Source organism: Colias croceus, chromosome 12 (assembly GCF_905220415.1).
Source record: "Colias croceus chromosome 12, ilColCroc2.1".
In the NCBI taxonomy this organism is placed as follows: Eukaryota; Metazoa; Arthropoda; class Insecta; order Lepidoptera; family Pieridae; genus Colias; species Colias croceus.
The window spans coordinates 2,889,843-2,915,553 of NC_059548.1; the positions used below are offsets into that span (position 1 = coordinate 2,889,843).

At 31.2% G+C, this 25,711-nt stretch overlaps 3 protein-coding genes and 1 long non-coding RNA gene across 6 annotated transcripts in view; 1 reads left to right on the top strand and 3 right to left on the bottom strand.

Annotated features, from left to right (window-relative positions):
- LOC123696264 (protein spinster) overlaps positions 1-980 on the top strand; it is a 33,469-nt gene extending 32,489 nt beyond the window's left edge. For 2 of the 3 annotated variants that reach the window (XM_045642337.1, XM_045642335.1), the window contains exon 9: positions 267-980. In XM_045642337.1, the coding sequence (XP_045498293.1) occupies positions 267-334 (68 nt within the window). In that variant the 3' untranslated portion in view covers positions 335-980. Of the gene's footprint in view, positions 1-150; positions 171-266 lie in introns of all 3 variants that reach the window. The other variant, XM_045642338.1, reaches the window with a different exon arrangement.
- Positions 981-2,021: 1,041 nt separating this feature from the next.
- On the bottom strand, positions 2,022-7,640 carry LOC123696391 (ovarian-specific serine/threonine-protein kinase Lok-like). The gene is made up of 9 exons (XM_045642531.1): positions 7,330-7,640; positions 7,086-7,215; positions 6,874-7,010; positions 6,620-6,747; positions 6,145-6,270; positions 4,988-5,191; positions 4,597-4,808; positions 3,734-3,935; positions 2,022-3,120 (listed from the first exon to the last, which is right to left on the bottom strand). Exons 1-9 carry the CDS (start codon positions 7,496-7,498, stop codon positions 2,869-2,871), a joined length of 1,560 nt encoding a protein of 519 aa, XP_045498487.1. The 5' UTR covers positions 7,499-7,640; the 3' UTR covers positions 2,022-2,868.
- A 1,341-nt stretch (positions 7,641-8,981) lies between these two features.
- Positions 8,982-9,690, bottom strand: LOC123696456. The gene is made up of 2 exons (XR_006752078.1): positions 9,585-9,690; positions 8,982-9,164 (listed from the first exon to the last, which is right to left on the bottom strand). It is a non-coding gene; the product is annotated as an uncharacterized LOC123696456 (long non-coding RNA).
- A 4,582-nt stretch (positions 9,691-14,272) lies between these two features.
- Positions 14,273-24,710, bottom strand: LOC123696268 (allatostatin-like). The gene is made up of 4 exons (XM_045642342.1): positions 24,637-24,710; positions 16,283-16,385; positions 15,764-15,894; positions 14,273-15,066 (listed from the first exon to the last, which is right to left on the bottom strand). Exons 2-4 carry the CDS (start codon positions 16,373-16,375, stop codon positions 14,907-14,909), a joined length of 384 nt encoding a protein of 127 aa, XP_045498298.1. The 5' UTR covers positions 16,376-16,385; positions 24,637-24,710; the 3' UTR covers positions 14,273-14,906.
- Between the last annotated feature and the right edge of the window lie 1,001 nt (positions 24,711-25,711).

The window sequence follows — 25,711 nt, forward strand, 5'->3', positions numbered from 1 at the left end:
AAAGTAGTAGAGTTGTTTGTATTTAAAATCGCCAAGTTTTGAGTTTTTCAATATTGCTTTCAATTTCTATGCTTTGTTTCACTAACACTAGTTTTACACCTAAGTAGTTAATCTTTGTGCGCTTTCAAATGCATCTTAATTTATTTTCAGTTACTTCAAAAATAGTGTAGGTGAGTTGTATGGCCTACTCGCTTACACCCAGTCGCTAGATGTAATTTTAACCCTTATACCCTATGTATTAAAGTCGTATTTTGTTTATTCCACAGAAGCCGAAGCCCAGCACGCCGAACCATCCCACAGCAACGCGCAAGACGAAGCTATAGGCGGAGAATAGGATATTTACAGTCGATTTAGAGCAAATAGATCTGTGAGAGCCTAAACTTTCACTAAGCTGCGTTTCAATATAATATAGAACTGAACATGTATGCATCATACGTGTCATACAGTTTGTGTAACATTGGAACGGGAGAAGACTGATTAAGTATGCACAGCGGATAGTTTGGGTTATGTAAAGAGTGATATAGTTTAGTGAACAAATTGCGTGTAAGTTATCCAAATTGGGCATCACACTACGGAACATATATTGTGCCTACGCTTAGTTTTTTCCGAAGTCCTGAGGACGCCTCACACCTCAGTTAAGTACATATATTTATTTGCCAATGTATTATTACCTCAAGCACTTGTTACACAAGAATATAAAGGTTTATTTATTTTTTGTTTTATCCTGATTATTATATGCAATGTAGAGTAACGGATCAATGCAAAATTTGGTATTGTAATGTTGTTGTGTTCATGCAGTTTAACGGTTTGCAGATGGCCTTACAGTAATCTAAGAGCCCACGACGGCCAGACTTTCCTTTCTTTAGGAAAGCTGAAAGTTTCTCTGTATATGTCTCCGATACAGATAAGAACGACTAGCGATTATCAAGTCTGAGTTGTGGTTACTTTGGCAGGAAACAGGTAGTAAAGGTGTATAAAATTGTACCTAACCTACCTGTACGTTTAAAAGCTAAATTTTATATATATTACTTGGGGACGTATAAATAGATGTTACCTCAAGAGCCGGACAGTTTTCATGGTTCTTACATCTTGCCAGACACATTTAAAAAATAACTAACGTATCATCAAATTAACGTTACTACCTAAAGAAAGGAAAGTCTGGCCGACGTGGGCTCTTGATCTACAGGGCTTAATATACTCAAAATGTTCTGTTTAAAATGTTATTTATAAGGGTGGTCACTTTGATTTAGGAAATATTAAACTAATTCGATTCATTAATTTATTAGTATTATTTTTTTTAGATTGCATCCTAATTGGGTTACATGAAGTGTAATTTGTTAGTACAATAATTATTTTGTTATTAAATAAGGGAGTCATTCATTAGTAGGCTAGTAGATATTGTACGTCAATGTGAATTCACCCTTATACGTGATTTTAATGTAAAGTATTTTTTTCAACAAAAACTGAGTGTAGTTATTCTTCATTTATTTATTTCATGCATTTAAGTGTGATTTGTGAAAAATGTATTGATTTTTAAGATTATGATCTGTGACACGAGTTTGGGTATTCAGTATTTATTCATCTTATACTATAAATTTATTCTTGTTTTTCCCTTTGAAACATTTTTAAAACTTTATTGTTTATTTTCCCATCTATATTTGGTGTATCTCAAATTAAGACCAGGTTTCATACAATTTCAATTCTTTCTTACAACTATTAACTTCTAATCATAAGAACCCATTCTTTCTTTCAACCATACTTTCTACCTTCATTTTTTTTCATAGTGAAATTATTTAAAAATGTTTTACCTTGAATTAAAACATTCATATTCGTGGCACAGGTGTGTATTCGGTGTGTTACTTATTTTGTGTAACTTAGTAAGGTATTGTGAATGTTTGCAAAGTTAAACTGTAATGAATATCAATCAAGACTGAATTGTTTAAAATTCCTAATAATAATAAATAATTTGTTTTTGTAAATATCGTGTAAAGTATTGAAGGGAATTGAAAATAAATAATTAATTTATTTTTGAAATGTTTTTGTTTTATTAACGAAAATACAAAATTGGCGTTCGTACACCAGAATCACAAATTTATCGATTATCTCTCAACATGATGTAACAGGTATGGCACTGGATACAATTAAAATAAGCCTGTTTCATCGGTAAAATCTTATCATTAATTTTGACGTGTCTCTCGATAAGACATAATAATATCAAAATATCATATAATCAGTCTAAAAGCTGGCCGTCAACACTTATTCATTAATGTATTCGAAAACCTGTTTCGATATCCATAACACACACATTATATAATTTTAACCGGTGGGATTATCATTAGCTTATAATTAAGAGGTAGCTATCGACTATCAATTAAAAAAAATAAACCAACATTGGAACAAAATAATACTCATAGAATTCTAAAATTATCAAAATCAAATAATAATCACAAATTAACAAAAATAGGAAACATTAAAATTAACATGAGAATCATTAAAATGTTAAAAAGTCAATAATAATTAAGCCTTTCATATCACAAGAGCGATTGAGTCTGAGGCGATATTTATAAAAGTTTAAAACAAATCAAGAGAATTAAATCTTACTATTTTGCTTGAATGATAATTATATTAATATTAATTTAAAAATCATCATACAACAAGAACTGAATAGTGCTAACATAAAATCAATGCAATTCCAAGGCAGAATTTAGAATCAGAATTCAATATATTTTACCTCATGTAAAATATCGTCTGGTTTTTTCCACTCTTGATAAACCTTCGAATTACAATTTTCTTGCATTCTATCATAAAGTTTCTTTATGCCAACGCACAACTCAATCGCTATATCAAAAATAAAACCTTTAAAACGAATTATTCTTCAGAACAAAAGCTATTCGTCGAACTGGTATCTTCATCGCACCGTAGTTTCTTCGGGATTGGTTCGCACGAATTATAACTGTCACTTAGAGCTCTCTTATTGGCTGCGACGAGTCTTACAACGTTCTCTTTGTTTTGTGACGAGTTATTGTTCTCTTCATCTGATTTAGATGATACGGAGAGATATCCATGCTTCATCTGCGTTTGCGAGAGGAGTATGTCAATTCTGAGGTTCACTTCATCATCCTGAAACACCAATACTTTTATTTAATATTAATCTTGAATTGCTATTCTTCTTTTTGGCATGAAATTTCGCCCACTGGCACAAAAAAGAAACCGGTGCACTTGTATTTTATCGAGCGTGATTTACCTGCTGGGACGGTGGACATGCACCGCATCACTAACGAATATAGCGAATAACGAATAATATCTACTTGCGTAGTGACAACTCGTGTTATGCTGTGAACGGCAAGCGACCAACTACTTTATTATTTATTGGTTTTTATCTTACAATTTGGTTGTCTTTACGTTTAAATTATATAACATAATAGAAGAGTTTTTCTGTATCGAATATATTTTACATAGTATTTCTATCGATTATTATAATCTATAGACCCATCATTGAATAATTCTGTGTAGACATCACTAGGTGGGCGGGGCCTATCCATGAAGTACAATAATTATTTGTATTACATTTGAGACATGACATTTGAACATAGACAATACAATCCTTCATAGGCGTGAAGCTGTCAAAAAGCAAATAATATAATGGATAGAGTATAGGCTGAGCGTAGTTCCTATTATAAAGAAGGAAAGAAACATCTATTAGCACTCGTATATATACCACTGTACCACACACCTGCATCCACGGATGCTGCAGTATCTCGTCGAGCGTGATCCGTCGCTGCACGGGCACGGTGAGCATGCGGCGCATGAGCAGGCGCGCGGGCGCCGACACGCCGCGCCAGTGCGCGCCCGAGTGCCGGTAGCGGCCCGTCGCTATCTGCTCGCCCAGCGACATCTCGCGGTACTCCGCTGAGAACGGCAGGTACCCCACTAGGCTAAGGGGAGGTTGTCATTTTATGAAACAGACAAATTAAAACATTACAATGAAAATTTACGAAATTGGTTTGGTTGACTGATAATGACAAGTTAATTCATTTTTATGAAAATAAAGGACAGCTGACTATGTTTTGTGGTAATGCTAGAAGCTAACTGATAAAGAAATTCTGTTATTTTAGAATCAGAATTCAATATATTTTACCGGGGAAGGTGGAGAGTTCTCGTCTCGGAGGCCAAGACCCACTTCGGGGTTTCAGCGCCACAGGAGTAAGTGAGTAAGTAAGTTATTTTAGAATGAGAACGAGAATAAATAGGTTGCCAATTCACCTGACAGGGAATTTAACTTAGGGCTGATTTTTCAATCCTTGGTTAAAACTTATTCGTCGAATAATGTATAAAACTACCATTTTAAAAACGTATTCTAATTGCCCGTATTTGACAGTTTACGTGACATTTTAATATTATCGTGTAATACTATATTGGACGGATAAGTTTAATTCAAGCCTTGAAAAATCGGCCCTTAATTAAGTTTTTTTCGTTGACTAGATAAAATAAGACGTCATGTAAATAGTGAGTTAAAAAAGTAAATTGAAACATAGAATTATATAAAAATAAAGTTGAACAAATTTAGATTTGCAGTGTAGCTTATAAACTACTTACCATACAAAAAATATAACACCCAAACTCCAAACATCAACCTCAGGGCCGTAACAGTTCTGTCCATTGGCCCTTAATACTTCTGGAGCGAGGTATATAGGAGTGCCGCACATTGTCTTCATGAAGCTATCCTCTCCTACAAACTTGCTCAAACCAAAATCTGTTATTTTGACCAGTGTTTCGTCTTTCTTACTCTCAAGTAGCACATTCTCAGGCTGTAAAATGAGCAATTTTATATTTTACAATAAAAAACCAATATCAAATAATACAAAACGTATTAATCATCCTTTTTATTTCCTATATTGAGAAAATATTTGAAAAAACAATGCAATAAAAAAACAACATTTGACACTGTTTATGTACAAATGGACCAGAAAAATAATCTAGATTATACCTTCAGGTCTCTGTGAGTGATGCCCTGAGAGTGTAGATATTTAACTGCTAGCACAATTTGTTTGAAGAAGAACCTAGTCAATCTCTCAGACAAATGACCGTGTTTCGTTATTCTGTCAAATAGTTCTCCACCTTGCATCAGTTCCAAGATAATGTACACAGCGTCTTTTGAATCTATCACTTCCTCTGTTGCAATTATAAATGGCTAAAATAAGAAATTACAGGTAAATAGTTACATTATTTTCAAATATGACTTTGAATGTTGTAGCTTATGCACTAGAATATTACAGGAAAAACTGCAGGATTCTTTGAGTAGGTATTTTATATTCATAGATATACAGTGGAATTCGTTTATAATGACATTGAAGGGGAATAACCAGACAATGCGTTAAAAATTGGTCACAATAAACAATATGTCACTATAAATGAAGTCATTTTATCCGACTTTTATATGAAAATCAAACTTTGCTGTGTAACGTCATAATAAGCGGTTGGTCAATATAACGTAGATACGAGTTCACACTCGTATACGCAGTGGATGGGAATGGCTCGTTACGTCGCCAGTAGCTAGGGTAAACACACGTCCGCTCACGCCCGAGGCTGCTGCGTGACTGTCTCCCCACTACCCGCGAACCCGAGACATCCGGGGATATAGTACCTATACTTTACTCAAACACTACATCCCTGGAGTCATAATAAAAGGATTCTTCTGTAAATATTTTACTTCTTAGAATATAAACATTCAATATGCTGATCAAGTACTGACGAAGATAATTCTTATCACATTTATAAACAAATTGTATGAGACATCTGCACCATCAACTAAGTTAAAAACATAAAAATATTTTTATTTAATCATTAATTATTGTACCACACCATTTAATATTACAATGTACAGTATAATATATATTTGTATGGATGTGAGGTAAAGTAAAAATGGTGACCTTATCGCTTAAAAGCGATTTCTTCCAGGCCACCTAAGGTAGAGGATAGATATATATAATACATATAATTAATGTAACGCGGGTGGCTGAAAAAGTAAAAGAGAAAAAAAATATTATAAGATAAAAATTAAATAGGAAGTAATATAATATTTATGTTATAGAATACAAACCTGTATTAATCATTAATAGAATACAATAAAGTAACAATACTTACATGTTTCAAAGCTTTCAATATATTCACTTCATTCATAATTTTCATTGGGTCATTCAGATGATTCATTTGTCCGTTAGTAAGCCTACATTTCTTTATTATTTTCATTGCATACTTTGTACATGTCACCTGAAAAATAATATAAATGTAATATATAAGAAATTCCATTCTTTAATGCTTATCTATACTAATATTATAAAGCTGAAGAGTTTGTTTGTTTGAACGCGCTAATCTCGGGAATTACTGGTCCAATTTGAAAAATTCTTTTGGTGTTAGATAGCTCATTTTTTGAGGAAGGCTATAGGCTATATATCATCACGCTACAACCAACAGGAGAGGAGCCACAGGGATGAAACCGCGCGGAGCAGCTAGTACTATAATAAAATGTGTGTAATTAACTCCAGCCTGTAACTTAGTCTTAGTCCACTTGGTATGGTATTCAAGCTTTTGACAAAAAAGAAAGAAAAGAAAATCATACTTTATTATATACTAATTTAACAACTCCACACGCTCCCTGTCCTAATACTCTTGAAATATAATACTTCTGGGTGATTTTTCTAGGAATATTATCTTGTTTGTTCTTAAGTAGGTCTTTAAATAAAAATACTGAAAAAAAAAACAAATTTCAAAATAAAACAAAGCATCTGAAACTTACTCGATTTAAAAATAATATTCATGACATGATGTCTTATTAAAAAGAAGCTGAATAAAATGTATTTATATTGTGTATACCTGCAATACTTTTATGTGTAATAGCTATAACATCATTGTCATCTAATACTCTACTCATGTTCTTCCCAATTTGTACTCCATTTACATAAGTACCATTGTATGATAAGTCAGTCAGGATAGCTGGATTTAATGGATCACTAGAATTTTGTTTAAGAATGTGTTAGATAGTAAAAATTTATATAAACTTTTAAGTTGTTATCATGCGTACTTACGTCATATCTCTTCTAATAACAAAATGTTGTTTGCTCACACTTTTGAGAATCATTTCTTCCACCGTTTCTTTCTTTACTACAATATTGCATGATAATGCTCTTCCTAGTGTAAAATCTGGTTGTATAAGGTCTAAAAAATATTAAAGAATAGTAAAATTTTCAGAAAAATTTCACTGAAGGTAGAATTAAAAGTGAATTTCTATAAAACGCACATTGTAGAATTATTAATATAAAATAAAATTACCATAATAGTCAGGTTTCTCCACCCCATTTTTCTTCCAGTAATTTCCTGAATACAGCCTGCCCCAAATAATAGGAATCGCGGATGGAGTGTTTGTTTGACTCAATTCAACTTGAGAATTTTGAGTTTGAGTTTGTGTATTTGCTGTATCATACATTATTTCGTCACCCATTTTGCATTATTATAAATGAATGATCAATGAAGTAGACGTCTGAAATACTTGAAAGAAAAATATTTATAAAAAAAAACTTTTATAAAGTTTTAAATAACTACCGGTTTTACATGACAAATTGCAATGATTGACAATAGAGAATTATTGACACATTTTTTTTTAATAATTTATTCATAACCATGGATACAAGTCCTTCAGTCGCAATCTTAAAGTGAATTATTGACACAATCAGTATTTGATTGCCATGTACGATACCAGACGACCAGTCCCAGAGACTTAATGGACAGCAGACGACGTATCCCAGTCGCAGTTTTATATTGTAGCTATTGATTGATTGATTTTCTCTACATAACAATCATCCTCGAACTTCAAGGAATATTATAAAAAAAGAATTAACGAAATCGGTTAAGCCGTTCTCAAGTTATCCCCTCATCAGTGGAGGAACCACACAGTGGCAGTTGTAAACTTTTGCGGATCTGTGTGGGGGCCACAGTGTGGTTACTTCGTGACCAAATACAAATCGTCTCTAAAATCTTATTAAAAATCATTCTAGTTCCCTCTAACCTACCGTGGTATATACAGAATAGAAAGAGCTACCTATAGAATCACATGACTTGCCTATTTGGTCGGTTTATCAACGGTTTTTATGCTGTCAAAATCACGGCACTTCAGTCCACTATAGTCGAGCCGTAGACAGAGTAACTAATAGACCCAATGACGATACCTTTTTCACTTACACAAGAAAGAGAGCGAAAATACCATAACAAATACACTTATAATTTTAGAGAACCTGAACTACCTGCGAGCATTAATTATTATTAACCTATGTTTATCGATTTGTTTCCAGATGATCCAGACCTACGTAATTAATGGATCGAAGTGGTAGAAAAGATTGGATTCTCACAAAATATTGTAAAATATGAACAAGCCAATGAAAAAGTAAGAAATGTGTTTCGTCATCAATAATCAATCTGCTTATATTTTTTGTATCTACTAAATTGATTATAAAGACAAAAGAAAAATCTCATAACTGGTTTTATTTAATTGCTCCTAAAAATATTTACCCTTTCCAAAACATCCGGGAGCTCGGATACTGTGGCAACATTCAACTTATACATTGACAAACTATCTTTGTCTCAGTCGCGGTTACAGAGTACCTTTGTCTATTAGTTTCTCAGTCTACGAGTCGAACCAATTTAATAGGCAACATTTGACGTCTATCAATTTTATCTTCGAAGAGAGGTAGGTAACCTGCTTAAAAACATCGATTAAAGTGTATTAATCGATACGGATTTGAAACATTTGTCAATCGAGTTTATTAATTTATGACGTAGACTGAGAAACTAATAGACAAAGGTACTCTGTAACCGCGACTGAGACAAAGATAGTTTGTCAATGTATAAGTTGAATGTTGCCACAGTATCCGAGCTCCCGTATGTTTTGGAAAGGGTAAATATTTTTAGGAGCAATTAAATAAAACCAGTTATGAGATTTTTCTTTTGTCTTTATAGTCAATTTAGTAGATACAAAAAATATAAGCAGATTGATTATTGATGACGAAACACATTTCTTACTTTTTCATTGGCTTGTTCATATTTTACAATATTTTGTGAGAATCCAATCTTTTCTACCACTTCGATCCATTAATTACGTAGGTCTGGATCATCTGGAAACAAATCGATAAACATAGGTTAATAATAATTAATGCTCGCAGGTAGTTCAGGTTCTCTAAAATTATAAGTGTAATTTTATGTCAATCACAATTATTACTATGAGAAATAATAAATTAAAATATGTTTTCGATGCCGAAGTCTTCCCGAAACACTGGGTTATTATGGGATTTCATATTCATTTACTTTCGAGTTTCGCCATATTGTCAAATCAATATTTTTTTATTGATGATCGGGGTATTATTTTTCCCGACACTGGCAACACTTACTTGTTGATGGTTATAGGTTATTGAATGTAAAAATCGATATTACGCTAATATTTTCCTTGTTTTAACGCGAATTGTTGTTACTTTAGGCTAAAGTATAAATAATCATCACTGAGAAACTATAAATAAGGACAATAAAGTCGTACTTACGCGTGAAAAGACACACCGGCAATTTTCTTCTCACTATCGCTTATACATGCAATAACACGACAACGCACCATTCTATTTACTTCGATGTATATATTAAGATAATTTCACCGTCTTTTCAATGTACTCGTATCGATTTTTTACTAAATAATATCCAAAATTCGAACACCAAGCACGATGAAGGCACGAACTGTCAAAGTTTGTTTCGCAACTCAAGTTGCGGATCTTGAAAAACAGGTTACACACCGTAGACTGAGAAACTAATAGACAAAGGTACTCTGTAACCGCGACTGAGACAAAGATAGTTTGTCAATGTATAAGTTGAATGTTGCCACAGTATCCGAGCTCCCGGATGTTTTGGAAAGGGTAAATATTTTTAGGAGCAATTAAATAAAACCAGTTATGAGATTTTTCTTTTGTCTTTATAATCAATTTAGTAGATACAAAAAATATAAGCAGATTGATTATTGATGACGAAACACATTTCTTACTTTTTCATTGGCTTGTTTATATTTTACAATATTTTGTGAGAATCCAATCTTTTCTACCACTTCGATCCATTAATTACGTAGGTCTGGATCATCTGGAAACAAATCGATAAACATAGGTTAATAATAATTAATGCTCGCAGGTAGTTCAGGTTCTCTAAAATTATAAGTGTAATTTTATGTCATTCACAATAATTATTACTATGAGAAATAATAAATTAAAATATGTTTTCGATGCCGAAGTCTTCCCGAAACACTGGGTTATTATGGGATTTCATATTCATTTACTTTCGAGTTTCGCCATATTGTCAAATCAATATTTTTTTATTGATGATCGGGGTATTATTTTTCCCGACACTGGCAACACTTACTTGTTGATGTTTATAGGTTATTGAATGTAAAAATCGATATTACGCTAATATTTTCCTTGTTTTAACGCGACTTGTTGTTACTTTAGGCTAAAGTATAAATAATCATCACTGAGAAACTATAAATAAGGACAATAAAGTCGTACTTACGCGTGAAAAGACACAACGGCAATTTTCTTCTCACTATCGCTTATACATGCAATAACACGACAACGCACCATTCTATTTACTTCGATGTCTATATTAAGATAATTTCACCGTCTTTTCAATGTACTCGTATCGATTTTTTACTAAATAATATCCAAAATTCGAACACCAAGCACGATGAAGGCACGAACTGTCAAAGTTTGTTTCGCAACTCAAGTTGCGGATCTTGAAAAACAGGTTACACACTAAGGGACAAAAAATTGGGTATTTGTGTCTTTGTCTTATGCATTTGTTATGGTATTTTCGCTCTCTTTCTTGTGTAAGTGAGAAAGGTATCGTCATTGGGTCTATTAGTTACTCTGTCTACGTTACACACTAAGGGACAAAAAATTGGGTATTTGTGTCTTTGTCTTATGCATTTGTTATGGTATTTTCGCTCTCTTTCTTGTGTAAGTGAGAAAGGTATCGTCATTGGGTCTATTAGTTACTCTGTCTACGATTTATGATGATTTTTATTCACAAGTAATCAATGCATTCGATTCTAGATGTCAGATTTCGATTTTTAGAGTAACGTCTCTAGTATTTAAAAAGAAAAAAGGTTTATTGACACAAAATTGTAGCGACGTCAGTTCTTCAATTCAGAAATTGTTTATTATGTTTAGGATGGTTTATCAGTAAAATGAAATCTTAAAAATACTTGTATCGGTCATTATTATTATAAATATGTAATCGTAATTGAAAAAAGTTAAGCAAATGTACAGTTCTAACAAAACGAAATATCATGTTATTCTATGTCGTCGTTACTAGGTTACGTTGTTGAATTTTGTTGAACTGTCAAATGTTGCCTATTAAAATGGCTCTACTATAACTTTTGAACATGTTTTGTAGAAAAAATATGTACGCATGGTGTATGAGATTTTTAGCTATATTATTAGGAATATATGTAAGGTTTCATAATTAATCTAAATTTCGTTTGAAAAATGTTTCATATAATTTTTCATCAAGCTTTATCAAGCATCGAGTTTGCTTGTCAAGCACATCAAGCTTCGTTCTAGACGGTCAAAATTGCTTGACAAGCACGTTAATTTAACGTGCTTGTCAAGCAATTTTGATCGTCTAGGGACCCCTTAATACTATTCAACTGGGACACAGACCGTGTTTTCCATAGCCAGATCAAACAGACAGACAGACGAAAATTTAAATATATTTTGGCAGTGTACATTTATAGTAAAAATCGGTTATTTCAATATTACAAATATACTTCAATTTTATTATGAGTATAGATTGTAAGCTTTGAGGTATGCTTGTGTTCTTTTGGACTTTCCAATTTTTCACTTGTGTTAACTCTTAACATTATGTATTAATCCTCCAATCAATTCAGTTCATTTATTAAGAATAGAGATATTCTGTCCGATATTTGACACAGTGAAATTGAATTCGACCTGAAAACGGATTTTCACTTTAAAGTTTTAAAGGTTTTAATTAACACAGAGTAAAAACGATCACGTGTGGGTTACACGTAAATTCTTTGTCACGTGTAACGAATAAAAAAACCTTGTAACTTGTTAAACATGTTATATTATTGTCGTTATATTTTTATGGTATACTTAGGTGGTTTAGGTAGCGTTAGCTACTATTAGATAAGTATATATTCTGTGATTTGGGTATACATAAGAATATATGTAGTAAAGCATTAATTAATTTCAAAAATCATAAGATGTACCTACCTATCTATTTACCTAGGTTAGTAGATTTATCATCCAAAATTACTCAAATTAACTTCTGTGAATTCAATTTTATCAGCTATAAAATGTATAGAATCTGTTACGAGAAAATAAACGTTAAACCATATAATAGGTACTGAGAAGCAAACACACGAAGGATATTTTACAAGGGGAAAGCTAACTGTGTAAGTACTTATAGTTATTTTCAATCCAGTCGCGACGTCCGTCGCCGACTCCACGCTGTGCTAAGAAAATTTTCAACTTGATCTGTTTCTCTTTTATGAATAAATTGTAAATTATAGTCAATTATTGTATATGTAATATCCATAACAACTTTGTTTACTCTAAAGACTATTATACCTCAGTATAGCAAAATTACCCTAATTTATGTTTTTGAATAACTCTACATCTTGATTAATGACTATTGAAACTCGATAGATTTATTTCAAATAGTCCTGCAATTACATTCTATAATAATAAAATCAGAAGCTAACTTAATCGAGATTTTATCTATATCAATGCGTCGCTTTATGAACGAGAGTTTTTTTTAAGTAGGTATATAAATAATTAAAATAACAATAGTTCTTACCCGCCTACTTTTTTCGACGACGCGAGTTGGAGAAAATAATATGTAGGTCGTGAAAATTTATATTTTTTCTGTGACACCTAGGTATAATTTATTTGTGATCATAATTTTTTGCTATTAAAAACATCCTTTATACATGTAGTATGTAACTTAAGAATGTACATATAATAAAAGTTCTAAACAAAATTTAGGACATCTTTAATTCTTCTTTTATTATTTATCGTAAGCGTTAACATCAATTAAACGTTATAGATAGTTCATTCCTCTGTGAAATCTGTTTAACTGGTATAGGAAGCAAAGTGTTCATCTCGGGCCAATTCACCGCTATTTCTGATGAGTTAAATCAATTTGTGTCCCACTTCAAAGGGCTGGTACTTGGTTGAGCTGGTATTGAGTAATATCGAGCTATAAGACACGACAACATGGTTATCTACGTCACGAAGTCATAATATAAGGTACCAAAAAGCTTTAAAGCTTCTTATTTCTTAGGCTTTTGTTTTTGTCGCCCGTTTTCATTGATTAACTTTAAAAACAAAAATTAAATAAAAAACCCCAGTCAGCAATCTTGGATTTACAAATGTGTGTAATGTAAGCCATTTGTGAAAAAAAAAAACGCATAGAAATCGGTCTGTTTGAGAGCTACGATGCGTCGAGACAGACAGACATAGATGTCATACTTAAATCCCCCTCTTTTTCTAAAAAAAGGATATATTAGCAACCACCACATCGGATTTTATTTTGATTTTCTTACTTATTCATATCATAAACTACTTACTAAGAAGTACGGTAGGTTTATATTATGAACATTTTCATCAGGAAAACAGCTTATTCCAACATTAAGTTTCGGAGTTTATAAGATTGGTTGCTTATTCCGCAATCCATAATTTCTTCTAAACAGCATTAGACGTTCGTTAGTACTTCTTATTAAGATGTATTCTGTGCTAATAATATTATGCTGTAGATGTATATGTTTAATGTCTACATTAAACATAGAGTTGTAGGTACTGGTATCTTAAAATAGTAAGACACAAATTAAAATTTTAAGAGTGTGCAATATTCATAAATTATTTTGTCTTTATTTATCACCACGTTATGTTATGTAGTTAATTTGGAAAACCCCAATATTGACTAAAGTAATAGAATAATCATATCTAGTCATCATTAAGTATCGCATCTCATTTTCTTTCAATTAGTAAAAGTTAAAACAACACAATAACTAATGAATGAAACAACATTATTTAAGTTAAATTTATTTCAAGTCCAACATACATTACAAAACTAGTATTTTTAAGAAATATAGAGAAGTTATCTCAAAATACATTTATTATAACTCTAATTGTTCAGTAAGAAATATTGGGTTGCGAATCGAAACAAACAATACAGACAACAACTTTTATTTCGTAATTATAACTGCGTGCTACTTAATACAATACTATTTCAACCTAAAGTAAACTTAGGTAGTTAGATACACGAGAAAAGATAATATTTTTCAAAATAACTATTTTTTCTCATAAGTAAAATTTATTCTTTGAGACCTTGGTCAAAATTTCAAAACGGCTTCTGTATAGTCTAACTTGGTACTTAATTATTGGTCTCAATGCCAAGAAATCTATATAAATAAGAAAATCTTATAGTAGTATGGCTGAAATAAAGTCGTGTCAATTTGGGGCTTTTACGTTTTTACAATGTGTTGAGGACTCGATCTCACAGGGAAAAAAGGATACGCCCGTATTAAGTAGATACGTGACTGTTTTTACTGCGTGTGTTACAATAAAATACGACTAACCGAGAAAATACATCTAAGTGCCATGAGATCCAATTACATTTTAGTCACTGAACGAAAATATAGCTTACATGTTTTGAATTACCTAACCTTACAAAAATACCACTACTATTGTTTCTTTAACTCCAGTAAAATGCTTATTTACATTGTATAGTCGTAAATTAAATTAACTAGATTATTTGACGTGTTGGCAATGGTCATCAAGAAAACAGGCCGTGTAGCTGTGTGTTTATTTCCGGAAGCAGGAGATGGGATTGAAGTAGCATTGCCTGAAGCGGGCCTGGCGTTTGTCGGCGCGCCATGGGCGGGCGATTTGCCCCTCGAGACTCCGGGCACCCCAACCACGGGACTGTTTTGGCCATGATCGACTCTCACGGTTGATTCCAAATCTATTGAAAACAAAAACGAAGTTTTAAATTATATAAATTACGTCATATTTATAAAAAAAAAACACCTTGTGCTTTACAGAACTGTATTAAAGTATTTTCAGCATAAAAATAAAAGTATTTAAGTTGTATTAATACGTAACATTTGTGTACATAATACCACTTGTAAAGTTCACCTGTATCCGTGTATTTGTTTCTTTCAAAGCTTTCAAGCTCAGTATATTTATTTAAGTTGATAAGATTTTAAACAAACTTCGAAGTCGATACTTCGCTATTTACATAAAGTGATATTCTATACCGTTTAAAAATTATTTACCATTCTATAAAGGAAGAAACTGATATAACAATATTGTAACTTTGAAACATTAAACCTTTCTAGCGAGATTTTTTAATCGTTAGTTAAGGTCAAATTCTAAGTTAAGGATGTCTAAGCTGTTTTCTTATAAACTTTGTCAATAGTCTGTTTTTATAATGGGAATATTAATCTAAATGGTTATTTGGTTGGTTATTTTTTATTTTATTAGAATTTTGTAAGTATTTTTACGAAAGTCAGTTCAGTTTGTAGAGATTGGTTAATAATTAATATGCTATATTTTATTGAATGTTAACTAAACTGGCTCAATAATTATCCAAAATTTGGCAACACATATAAAGTACACTAACTATTCGGATTCGGTAAATCTGTGTGATATAATGTTACCTGTCTTCAGCATCCATTTGCAGCAGCATCTTGCGAAGTGCAGCAGAATTGAGAGCATTCCATGTTATATCGTTGTCCATCACATCTGGTCTACTTATCAGAGCATTTTCCATCTGCTCATCTTCAGTATCCTATTTAGTAATAAAAATATACATTTCTATACGTCTTACACAATTTGAGTACAGAGATTTCTACTTATTAACAAACTATAGTTGTTTTCGAGAACCTTCGCGTGGGAGTCGATATGATGACGTTCTTGCTGCGTAAATCCTGTTCCTATGAGAATTCCTAACAAAAAAGGAACCTACATGTCTAATACAACAAGTCAATTTGATTCAGTCGTTCCTAAGTTTAGTACGACATAAAAATATAATTACGGACATATTGATGTAGAGCATATTATGTAGAATTTTAAAACAATTATTGTTTCAATATCTATAGAATAACTAAAATGAAAACACTTTATAATAATGGTACGAATTTATATATACTTAAATGAAGAAATAATTTGTTTCTTACCATTGGTGCTGCAAACACTAGTGATGTCATAAGGAAGAAAGTCAGCGAGCCCATCACTAACGCAATATTGCTGTACGATGTGAAAAAATTCATTTTGAAGTACCTGGAAATTACTTAACTATCAAAATTCAATTCCAAAGAAAATATTACGTTTTGACGATTGTTTAAATTCGATATTTAATCAAGACACATAATTATTAGAAAAAAATCCAAATTAATAGTTTGAATTTCTTTAACGAAACTATGTATATTGACCATATTCATTCAGTCACACAGGTTAAAAATGGTTTAGTTAACATAAGTTATATTGGTATACAATGTAAATTGATTATTAATTGGTAGGCACCTGCACAATCTGGAGAGCGTTTCATATTAATGAAGTTCTTTTATAGTGTCATGTGCAGGTAATATAAAATATTAATAGAGTTTTGTAAAGTTTCGTTATAAATTCATGTAATTATTGTATAACACAGGTATTGAACACATTTTATAATCTGCTTTATATTAAAAATATGAAAGTTTTAAATCCCTACTTAATTATATTATAAATGCGAAAGTAACTCTGTCTGTCTGTCTGTTACGCTTTCTCTCAACCGATTTTGATGAAATTTGGCACAGACAAACTTTAGACCCTGATAAAGAACATAGGATACCTTTTATTGCGAAATAATATGTACCAGGGGCGAAGCCGGAGCGGACCGCTAGTTTTGTATAATAAATTATTGTTTAAGGTTTTTAATAGAACTTTTTGTCTATGGGTATATTTGGGTATATTCAAAGTGGTCGAAATTTTTCTCAGTCAATATTAGCCTCATTTTAAATATGTCAAGATGGAACCTTTATGAATTGTTAGAGCATGCATTCCTCCATTCCCTTAATGATGAACTTTTTATGCGAATTATTTGAGCTTAAAAATGTAAGATATAGAATGGTATTGTTAAATTGTTGACAATTGTTCTGATTATATTATTTATGTTTATGTAATAATTTACATGATATAATAATTAACATTACTGAGGATTGAGACTATATAAAAAAATGATACGATGTATAACAAACAAGTAATCTGTATACCCTAATAAATCTACGATTTTCGAAAATTTCGTCATGAATATTTTCTCTGGTTAAAATTAAAATAGAGATTAAGATCAGACCTTTATGTAAATTCAATAGAATTGAAAAATATAAAAAAGGTTACCAGGGTGAGGTAGGTCAAGACAATGTTTTGAAATATAATATGAAATAAATAAAGATGAAAAAAACATAGATCCTCGATAACGAGGTATCTATTACTTAGTTAAAATCCATTTAATATTATTTTAATACAATTATGTATTATATCATAAGAAAACTCATTATTTTTTAAATATGTATTAATACTTAAATGATTCGTGATGATTGCCTAGTATGTTAAATTAACCGTCAATTTATATTTAAACTAGATTTCCGCCCGCGGCTTCGCCCGCGTTTGCAAAGGAAAACCCGCATAGTTCCCGTTCCCGTGGGATTTCCGGGATAAAAACTATCCTATGTGTTAATCCAAGTTACCTTCTATATGTGTGCTAAATTTCATTGTAATCGGTTCAGTAGTTTTTACGTGAAAGAGTAACAAACATCCATACATCCATACATCCATGCATCCATACAAACTTTCGCCTTTATAATATATATTAGATATTTTCCACAGTCGTTTTACAAAATTTCGATATTGATATGAAAATTCCTACTCTATTTAAATAAGGGCCGATTTTTCAATGCCCAGATAAACAGTCTAATAACTACCCCTCGAATAGATTTATTCAATTGCTTATCTAACTCATAACGGCTCGCCTATTTTTCAATCGTGATTTATTTGATGAATAACTATCTGACCAAATATTTCCATATTGGCAGCTCTGCTCTTGGAGTGGCGAAACAAACATATTAAATTAGTCAGGTTAGAGCGGGATAGAGTCAACTTGCAATATGTCAACAACCGTCATTATGACTCACGTCAGGAGTGCATTTTAAGTTTATCTTGTGTTCTATGATTGTTGATTATTGTTTTGATTCGAGTAAAGAGTTTTGATTAAATTTGTGTTAAAATTTATATATTTTACGATGGAAACGACATAAAGGCAGCGTCCGGCAAATTTTCAATGGCATGATCATCAGTAGGTACTATCAAAAACATCAATTTCAATATGATTTTAATTGATAATTATTTTATAGAAAGAGGCTTTATTGTAAAAATTCTACGCTCTCTGTTATTACATACGAAAATATCCCAAATTTGACGCGTCAGTTGTCAACTCAAACGTCTAATCGTCGAATAGCACGCTATCTGGCCGTTGGAGCAGCAGATAGATTTATTCCTCAAATAACGTAGTTATTTGATAGATAAGTCCTATTCGTCTATTGAAAAATTGAATATTTTGTTAACTGAAGAATAAAGTCTATCTAGCTGTTTATCTGGGCATTGAAAAATCGGCCCTAAAACGGATAAATTAAGTCGCATTCTTGTAGTGTCATATTTCTAGGAATATTTTGCTTTACATTCGCAATGTTATTACGTCGCAACGAATGAGCCGGCCGCAAGCCAGAAGCGCAGCTTGCATATAAAACAGGCTATCTTTTATATCAATTGGCCGGCTTCATTCGTTTCATTTATGCTAAAATACTGGAACATATGCAATATATTTACATAAATTAAAAGGAAAAGTCAAGCATGTATGATTGAGGAATGTGCAAAAATTAGGAATACATTAAAAAAAATGCTATCCTTTTCTTCTTTCGTTTATTTATATCTTCCTGTCTCACTAAAAATAACACAAATGTGGGAATGGGCAAAAAAAAATATTACTTATTTTTTGTGAAAATTTAACATATAATATCAAATAAGCTTTCCCGAAAGGAAGACGAGAAAATGATAATGTCCTTCAATAATCCCAGAGGAGACCGTCGCAACAACAAAATGACCCGAGAACCCAAAGGTCTCCCAACCTCCTTGACAAATAATTGAATATACAAAATATTACTGGTAAATAATCCGTTTTTATACAGAAGGCCATATATTAGCTTATAGAAATATTAAAAACATTATAAAAACTATATTTTAAATTCTATCGAAAACAGTTATTCATTGATTATTTTAATAAGAAATTAATTACAGCATATTCTGAATCGTCTACGCTCGTAGCAGCGTGCGTAGCCCGTAGCAATATCTGATAAACTAATAAAATGATATGAAAATTAAGAAACAGTAATTAAATTAATGCGACAACATATCGAAAAGTTGTTTACTACTTTAAAATTTATTATCCATTATCAGATTATAAGCGCATCGTTAAGCTGCAGATTTTCCTGATAGAGTTATGGCATATTTATTTTATGTTAAATCTATTTTAAGCGCACGCAGATTTAATAAAGAGCGTATTTAGTTCCATTCCTGTTGCTGGAGGTAACTGCATCTATAAAGTTGTAGTCAATTAAAGCCAACGTCACTTAATATGCAAGCGCGTTCATGCTGAACAAATGAAGCTTCTGGAGTAATATCTTCAGCCTTACTAGTTAAATGTCTATCAAGTTGTATCAATAGGGGTGTCGCGAATTTAAATTTTAATTAATTCTCCGTAGCTATTGTACAATTGAGTTTGTGATTCTTTACTTTAAATTCAAATTATTAAGAAGATCTCGTTTCGCTTCTGAAAAAAGTTAAGTAAATAAAATCATCACGATTGAATGGGTTTTGAAAAATCTTATTGATGGCAGCCCTAATTGAACGCGCATATTATACTTACAAGGTGTCTTTAAACTGCCATATTCTAACGAGATTTTAAGACGCCCCGCATTTTTCCCGGTTCAGGATTGAACATTTAATCGAATATATTACGTACCACGTATTTTCAAATAAATCGATTTTTGAAAATATATATGCAAATAGGATAACTTCCCTTTTTACTTTGGTATAATTTTAGGTATACTTTGATCGCAGTATTGGATTGTTCGAGAGCTGATTTCAATAATGAGTTGATATGTTAATGCGATACACGAAGTAATGTAGGTACTTCTTTATCGAAACGAAACGAAAAAGTTCTTTTGTGCCTAATTTTAGATTTATCAATAATAATTTCATTTGGAGTACCTACTTTCAAAGAATAATTATTTTTATGGAAAATTACAGAGCGTAATTACATAATATGTTCTTTATTGAACTTTTATTTATGTTAAATTGAAATAATTAATAGTTATAAAAAATCTTTATTGTTATTACGATTTAACAATCTAAATATTATTCGAATTTTTCTCCGTATATTTTTTTACTCATTGAAACTTCTCAAACCTTCTTCTTCAAACCTCATGTAAAACACCCAAAACTGTGAGTATATAGTAAAAAAATGCCATATAAGTTCCATAAGTATATAACAAATTTGTTTTTCATACGCCATGCTTGATGCATTTTTGCATGCATGAAGTATCTAAGCCACTAGAACTTAATATTAGCAAAGTTTCTATCCGCTTGAAGTGCTGTAAAATATTAGCTTTTTTATTTTAGAACCACTAGCAAACCTTCGCTTGTGGGCCTTTTCCAGTTTAAATAATATTTATTCGTAAAACTTTCCTGTACCTAGTTTAATATGTTATATGATAAAAAAATACGTGTGAAGTACTTATAATATTATGTGACATATTTTTCTTCAGTTTTATTACATCTTCTGATGTTGGAAATTCTAATCTGAGATTCTAATTTATTTATGTCTTTAAAGTTTTATTTAATATTTTTTTATTTACTTCATCGTCGAATTGTTTTTATTTCTATTTGCGATTAGTAGATGATTGATTTGTAAAAGGTATATGACTAAATTCCTTCTACTTTATAACACAATACAGACGCATTTACTATTTTCCATTACACTTTACAACGTAAAAGCAAATTTTCATGATTGAATGGAAATATGGTTTGCTATTTGCACCTATTTCAATTGCGAGTGCAAAATGACTAACAAGTCAGCCCATCTTGAAACCCAAATCTTTGCCTTGTTATTTGAGCAAATACTGGCTACCGGTCACACGAGATTGAAACATAGGCCTGTGTCCTCCTTGTGGAGCATTTCCAGACAAATTACTTTGTTTGTTTTACTGTTGTATTCATTAGTAGTTTTCATTAGTAAGTAGTTAATGTATATAGGGCTTTAGTATCTTTAACGAGGTTTTTCGGATTAACAATGGATTTTCGCTTGTGTATTAATGGTTTTACCGAGAAATAAAATAGACCTTATAAAGTGGTGATACTTTAAATCAAAATCGCTGCTAACACTTAGCGCACATTAAAAGATAATAAAAATTAATTAAACTCCGCAAGAAAATTAACGACTAGAAATGTATCGATCGTCATACCAATAGAACGCTTTTAAAACAGATGCATACTAGAATTAAGACATAAACTTATTTATGACAAGTTGTGGAAATGAGCAAAAGCATTTGCAATCATGTTGATTGCGCACACATCGCTAATTGCATCCGCAATATTAACGACTCTACCGATAAACAGTTACTTTCATCAGCTTTTAGATAACCAATTTATTAGGTTGTATTGCTCGGCAAAATGTAGACTTGATGGAACTTTAGAAAAATGTAGACTTTATGAAGAACAAGGCTATATTGATTAAATTAATTCATTGATAAAATTGGGGCGGTGGAAGTATATGTACATGCAAATATAAATCGATAGTGTTAATGGTTGGTTAATGGGTATCTACGAGTACAGTTATTGTTTCCGACTTATGAAAATTCAATTCAATATGTTAGATAAGACTTTTCATAATTAATTTTATAAAAATACGAGGAGAGTCACTGTAAATTGTCCGTCGTTCGATAGATGATTGCGACCGTTGACTGCGACGTTATGCTTTTTAAAGTAATTATTTAAATACAATTTCAAAAGCTTTTGTTCGTAATGTTCAAATTTGTACGTTTTAAAATATTGAATTCCATACATGACTTTTACTCGTATTTTGTATGTAGGATAAAGTATTCAAAACGTACATATTCACCAGGAACGCATATAATCTCAACAAAGCTATTTTCTAGCTATACAAATCATTGAGGAATAAAATCTAACAACAAACGATACTGTTGGAGTGAGTCAAATAAAATTTTGTATAAATTTTATTGCATTGCAATATGTATTCCAGCCGAAAACCGAAACGTAAAGCTAAGTTTCGATTTCAATTCGAAAATATAAATTGGAAAGCTTATTCTGGTATATACGAAGGATGTTTTTCCTGGGATTTGCCACGGAATACTATTAGAATGTTGTTAAGTAAATTCCTACGTTTTAACGAATTTTTAGCCACAGCGTTAGTTCAGTTTTAATGAAAATTGATGTGGGTAGACACTAATTTTCATCGGAAACCATGGCAAGCTGTAAACACGTTTCAGAAATGTGATTAAAAGGCAGTTTTAAAAATTAAGGATCAACCTTGTTACATGCGATTTTTGAAAATATGAAACCTATTTATAGGTTAAGGTTCATGTACTATAAATTTTTAATACATTAATTAAATGAGTACTTAATTATTCCCTTATTTACAGTTCTCCAGACAAACAAGGATATAATTTTAAAATTAGGTATTGATCCTAATAAATCCATACTTAATATTATAAATGCGAAAGTAACTCTGTCTGTCTGTCTGTTACTCAATCACGCCTCAACTACTGAACCAATTTGCATAAAATTTGGTATAGAGATATTTTGATACCCGAGAAAGGACATAGGATAGGTTTTATCCCGGAAATCCCACGGGAACGGGAACTACGCGGGTTTTTCTTAGACTGCGCGGGCGATGCCGCGGGCGTAAAGCTAGTATAAGATAACATATAAAACATATCAGAGAACAAAGTTTTTCGAATTTAAATTAATTGTATAAATTAAATTAAATCTGTTTATTAAATTAAAATTTTTGAATGATCTAATATTATTATAAGACAAGATTTGTCGATCGACTATTTTGAAAAATTTAGGTACGTATAACTAATGAACCATGATACTTAGGTAATTTAAAAGCATTGTGTAACTGGAATATTTTTCTTAGAATGATTTATTGAAATTGGAAATTATCAGACTTCGTTTTTAATATAGATTCGCTTTTTGAACGCGGAATAAATGAATTTTTTGCATGTGCAGCGTCTTCTATTTATTAATTAAGATAATAGAAAGCGGATATACAAAGAAAGTGAACAATGAAAAATACCAGTATAATTAATTAAGCCCTTCAGTAATATTAAACAGAAGTTGAAGCGCTAAAATTCTTATTCTGTAAAAGTTCTCTTGAGGAAAATATTTATTATACTTTTAAAAAAAAGGTTGATTATTTTAATACAATATTCACATCAGAATGTTGATATTAATGATATTTAAATTTAATAGAGTAAGGAGTCAGAAAAAATGTACACAGTTCTATAAAAGGTATGTACACTGTACAGATCTGTGAAATGTTTGTTCGAAATCAAATTTAATTTAAGCGATACATAAAATAGAATACACAATCTAATATCATGAGGAAAAAATCAGGAATAATCCGATTTATTACGACTGCAACAGCAACTTTTAAAGTGGATTTTCCAAGCAATAATAAAAACAATATTTTTAAACAGTTATACAGTTTCAAATAAAACCTTAGTCTCGTTCATAAGATTTTTGGTTAAATGTGTGTTTAATATACTTAATTGTAGAATGTTAAAGAAGATATAAGAAAGAAAGTGTGCATAATGCTAAGACCATTTGACAATTTAAAAATTATAATCATAAAATTTTATTGTCTATGATATCTTGATACGACACGACTTTGAACAGTAAAATGTTTTATGTAAAAAAATGCAAGATGGTAATTTAATGGTTTATCGCTCGCTTTATTCCTTTATGAATATTGGTAGTAAACATTTCCAAATTTCATTTTAAAGGTAACATTAAGATCAATTTGTAAATACAAATATTTTTTTACGTGAAGCAAACAGAATCATATTCGTAATTAGAAAATGAATTGCACATATTATTAAATATAATAATTTTTTGCTTTGTTTCATTTTCATTTCATTTTTTAAAGTAAAATTAAATAAATTATATTTTATTTAAATTATATAGGCACAGTACAGTTTATATTTAAAAGAAAATTCTGCAAATATAAAAAATCGCTTATTTTCAGGTAAAAAGTGATTAAGTATATCCTAAAAAACCACTTACTTTTCAAAACCCGGCTATTTTATGTGCTATTAATTGTACAAATTTACAGATTTAAACAAATTAGGATAGAAAGAGCAACCAAACAAAATAAACAGGTATTTTTAAGCATTTTTAACTAAAATATATCACGTACCTTTCCTATAAGTCGAACGCAAGAAAGTTTGAGCGCGCTACGAAGCCTTCCGCCTGCCGGTTCGTAGATGGTTTATGAAAGCAAATGAGAGGTGAAGTGTGATCGGCGCGGTTATATAGGCTACGCGGGCGTAGGTGATACTCGTAGCACAGCGCTACGCCGCACGCACGCACATTTACAAGCTAATTAAACCGTAGGAAGCTCTGATTTTATGCACTGTTTGTAATGAATTTTCATTTTAAGTTGAAAACACAATTTTAAAGTGAAAGTGTTTGAATGGGATTTTATCATGCATATGATGCTGTACACTTAACTTTTATTAAACTGCTTTAATTTAATGTAGCTTTAGAATGCACGAGGGCTTTATAATATTAGGGTTTGGTTAAATTTTCCCGTCATAATAGTAAACTTATTGCGCTTGTTTTAAAAATGTAATAATGCATAATAGACAAGATCTATTACATACGATGTGTTGAAACTGAAACTATCCAACAGGTTATGTTCATCATACCCAGTACAACGCTTAAGGTTTATAAATTATGTATGGGAGGTTGTAGCAATTAAAATAATGTCACGGTATCCCCTGAGCTAAGCGACCTTCGGTACACCTAAGTGCACTTCTAATTGAGTAGAATTTCAATTGGAATGTACATTGTACACATGTAATATGTACTTTTGAGCATTTTAACGAGTTGAAATTAGCCAATTTTATTGGCGTCATAATTAAATCGAATAATAGCTTTTTGGATATTGATTTATAATAATATTAGCAAATTTTAATCGGACACTAATTCAATTCCTAAAACATTTATTTTTGTATTTACAAAAAAAGAGTTGCTTTCATAAAAAAAAAAACGTCAATAATATATATTCGGAAATAAATAGTACTCGTTATAATCAAAACACGACAACAACAAGTGTGAATAAAGGTACTTCTCTTGAATAAAAACTCCCGAAACTTTTATTACTTGAAATTGAATTACCTCAAGTTAATAAACAGGCTTTATTGAAATAACGTAACACAACGTTCAGCTAAATATTTAACGTAAGATCTGTATATAAAGCATTATGCAAA

Coding starts and splice junctions, on each gene's coding strand:
- LOC123696391 (XM_045642531.1), bottom strand. CDS start 7,498: ATGGGTGACGAAATAATGTATGATACAGCAAATACACAAACTCAAACT. Junction 5,192..6,144: donor TATTGAAAGCTTTGAAACAT/GTAAGTATTGTT, acceptor TTCTTATTTTAG/CCATTTATAATTGCAACAGA. Junction 4,809..4,987: donor TCACTCACAGAGACCTGAAG/GTATAATCTAGA, acceptor CTCATTTTACAG/CCTGAGAATGTGCTACTTGA.
- LOC123696268 (XM_045642342.1), bottom strand. CDS start 16,375: ATGAATTTTTTCACATCGTACAGCAATATTGCGTTAGTGATGGGCTCG. Junction 15,895..16,282: donor TAGTGTTTGCAGCACCAATG/GTAAGAAACAAA, acceptor ATTACTAAATAG/GATACTGAAGATGAGCAGAT. Junction 15,067..15,763: donor CAAATGGATGCTGAAGACAG/GTAACATTATAT, acceptor TGTTTTCAATAG/ATTTGGAATCAACCGTGAGA.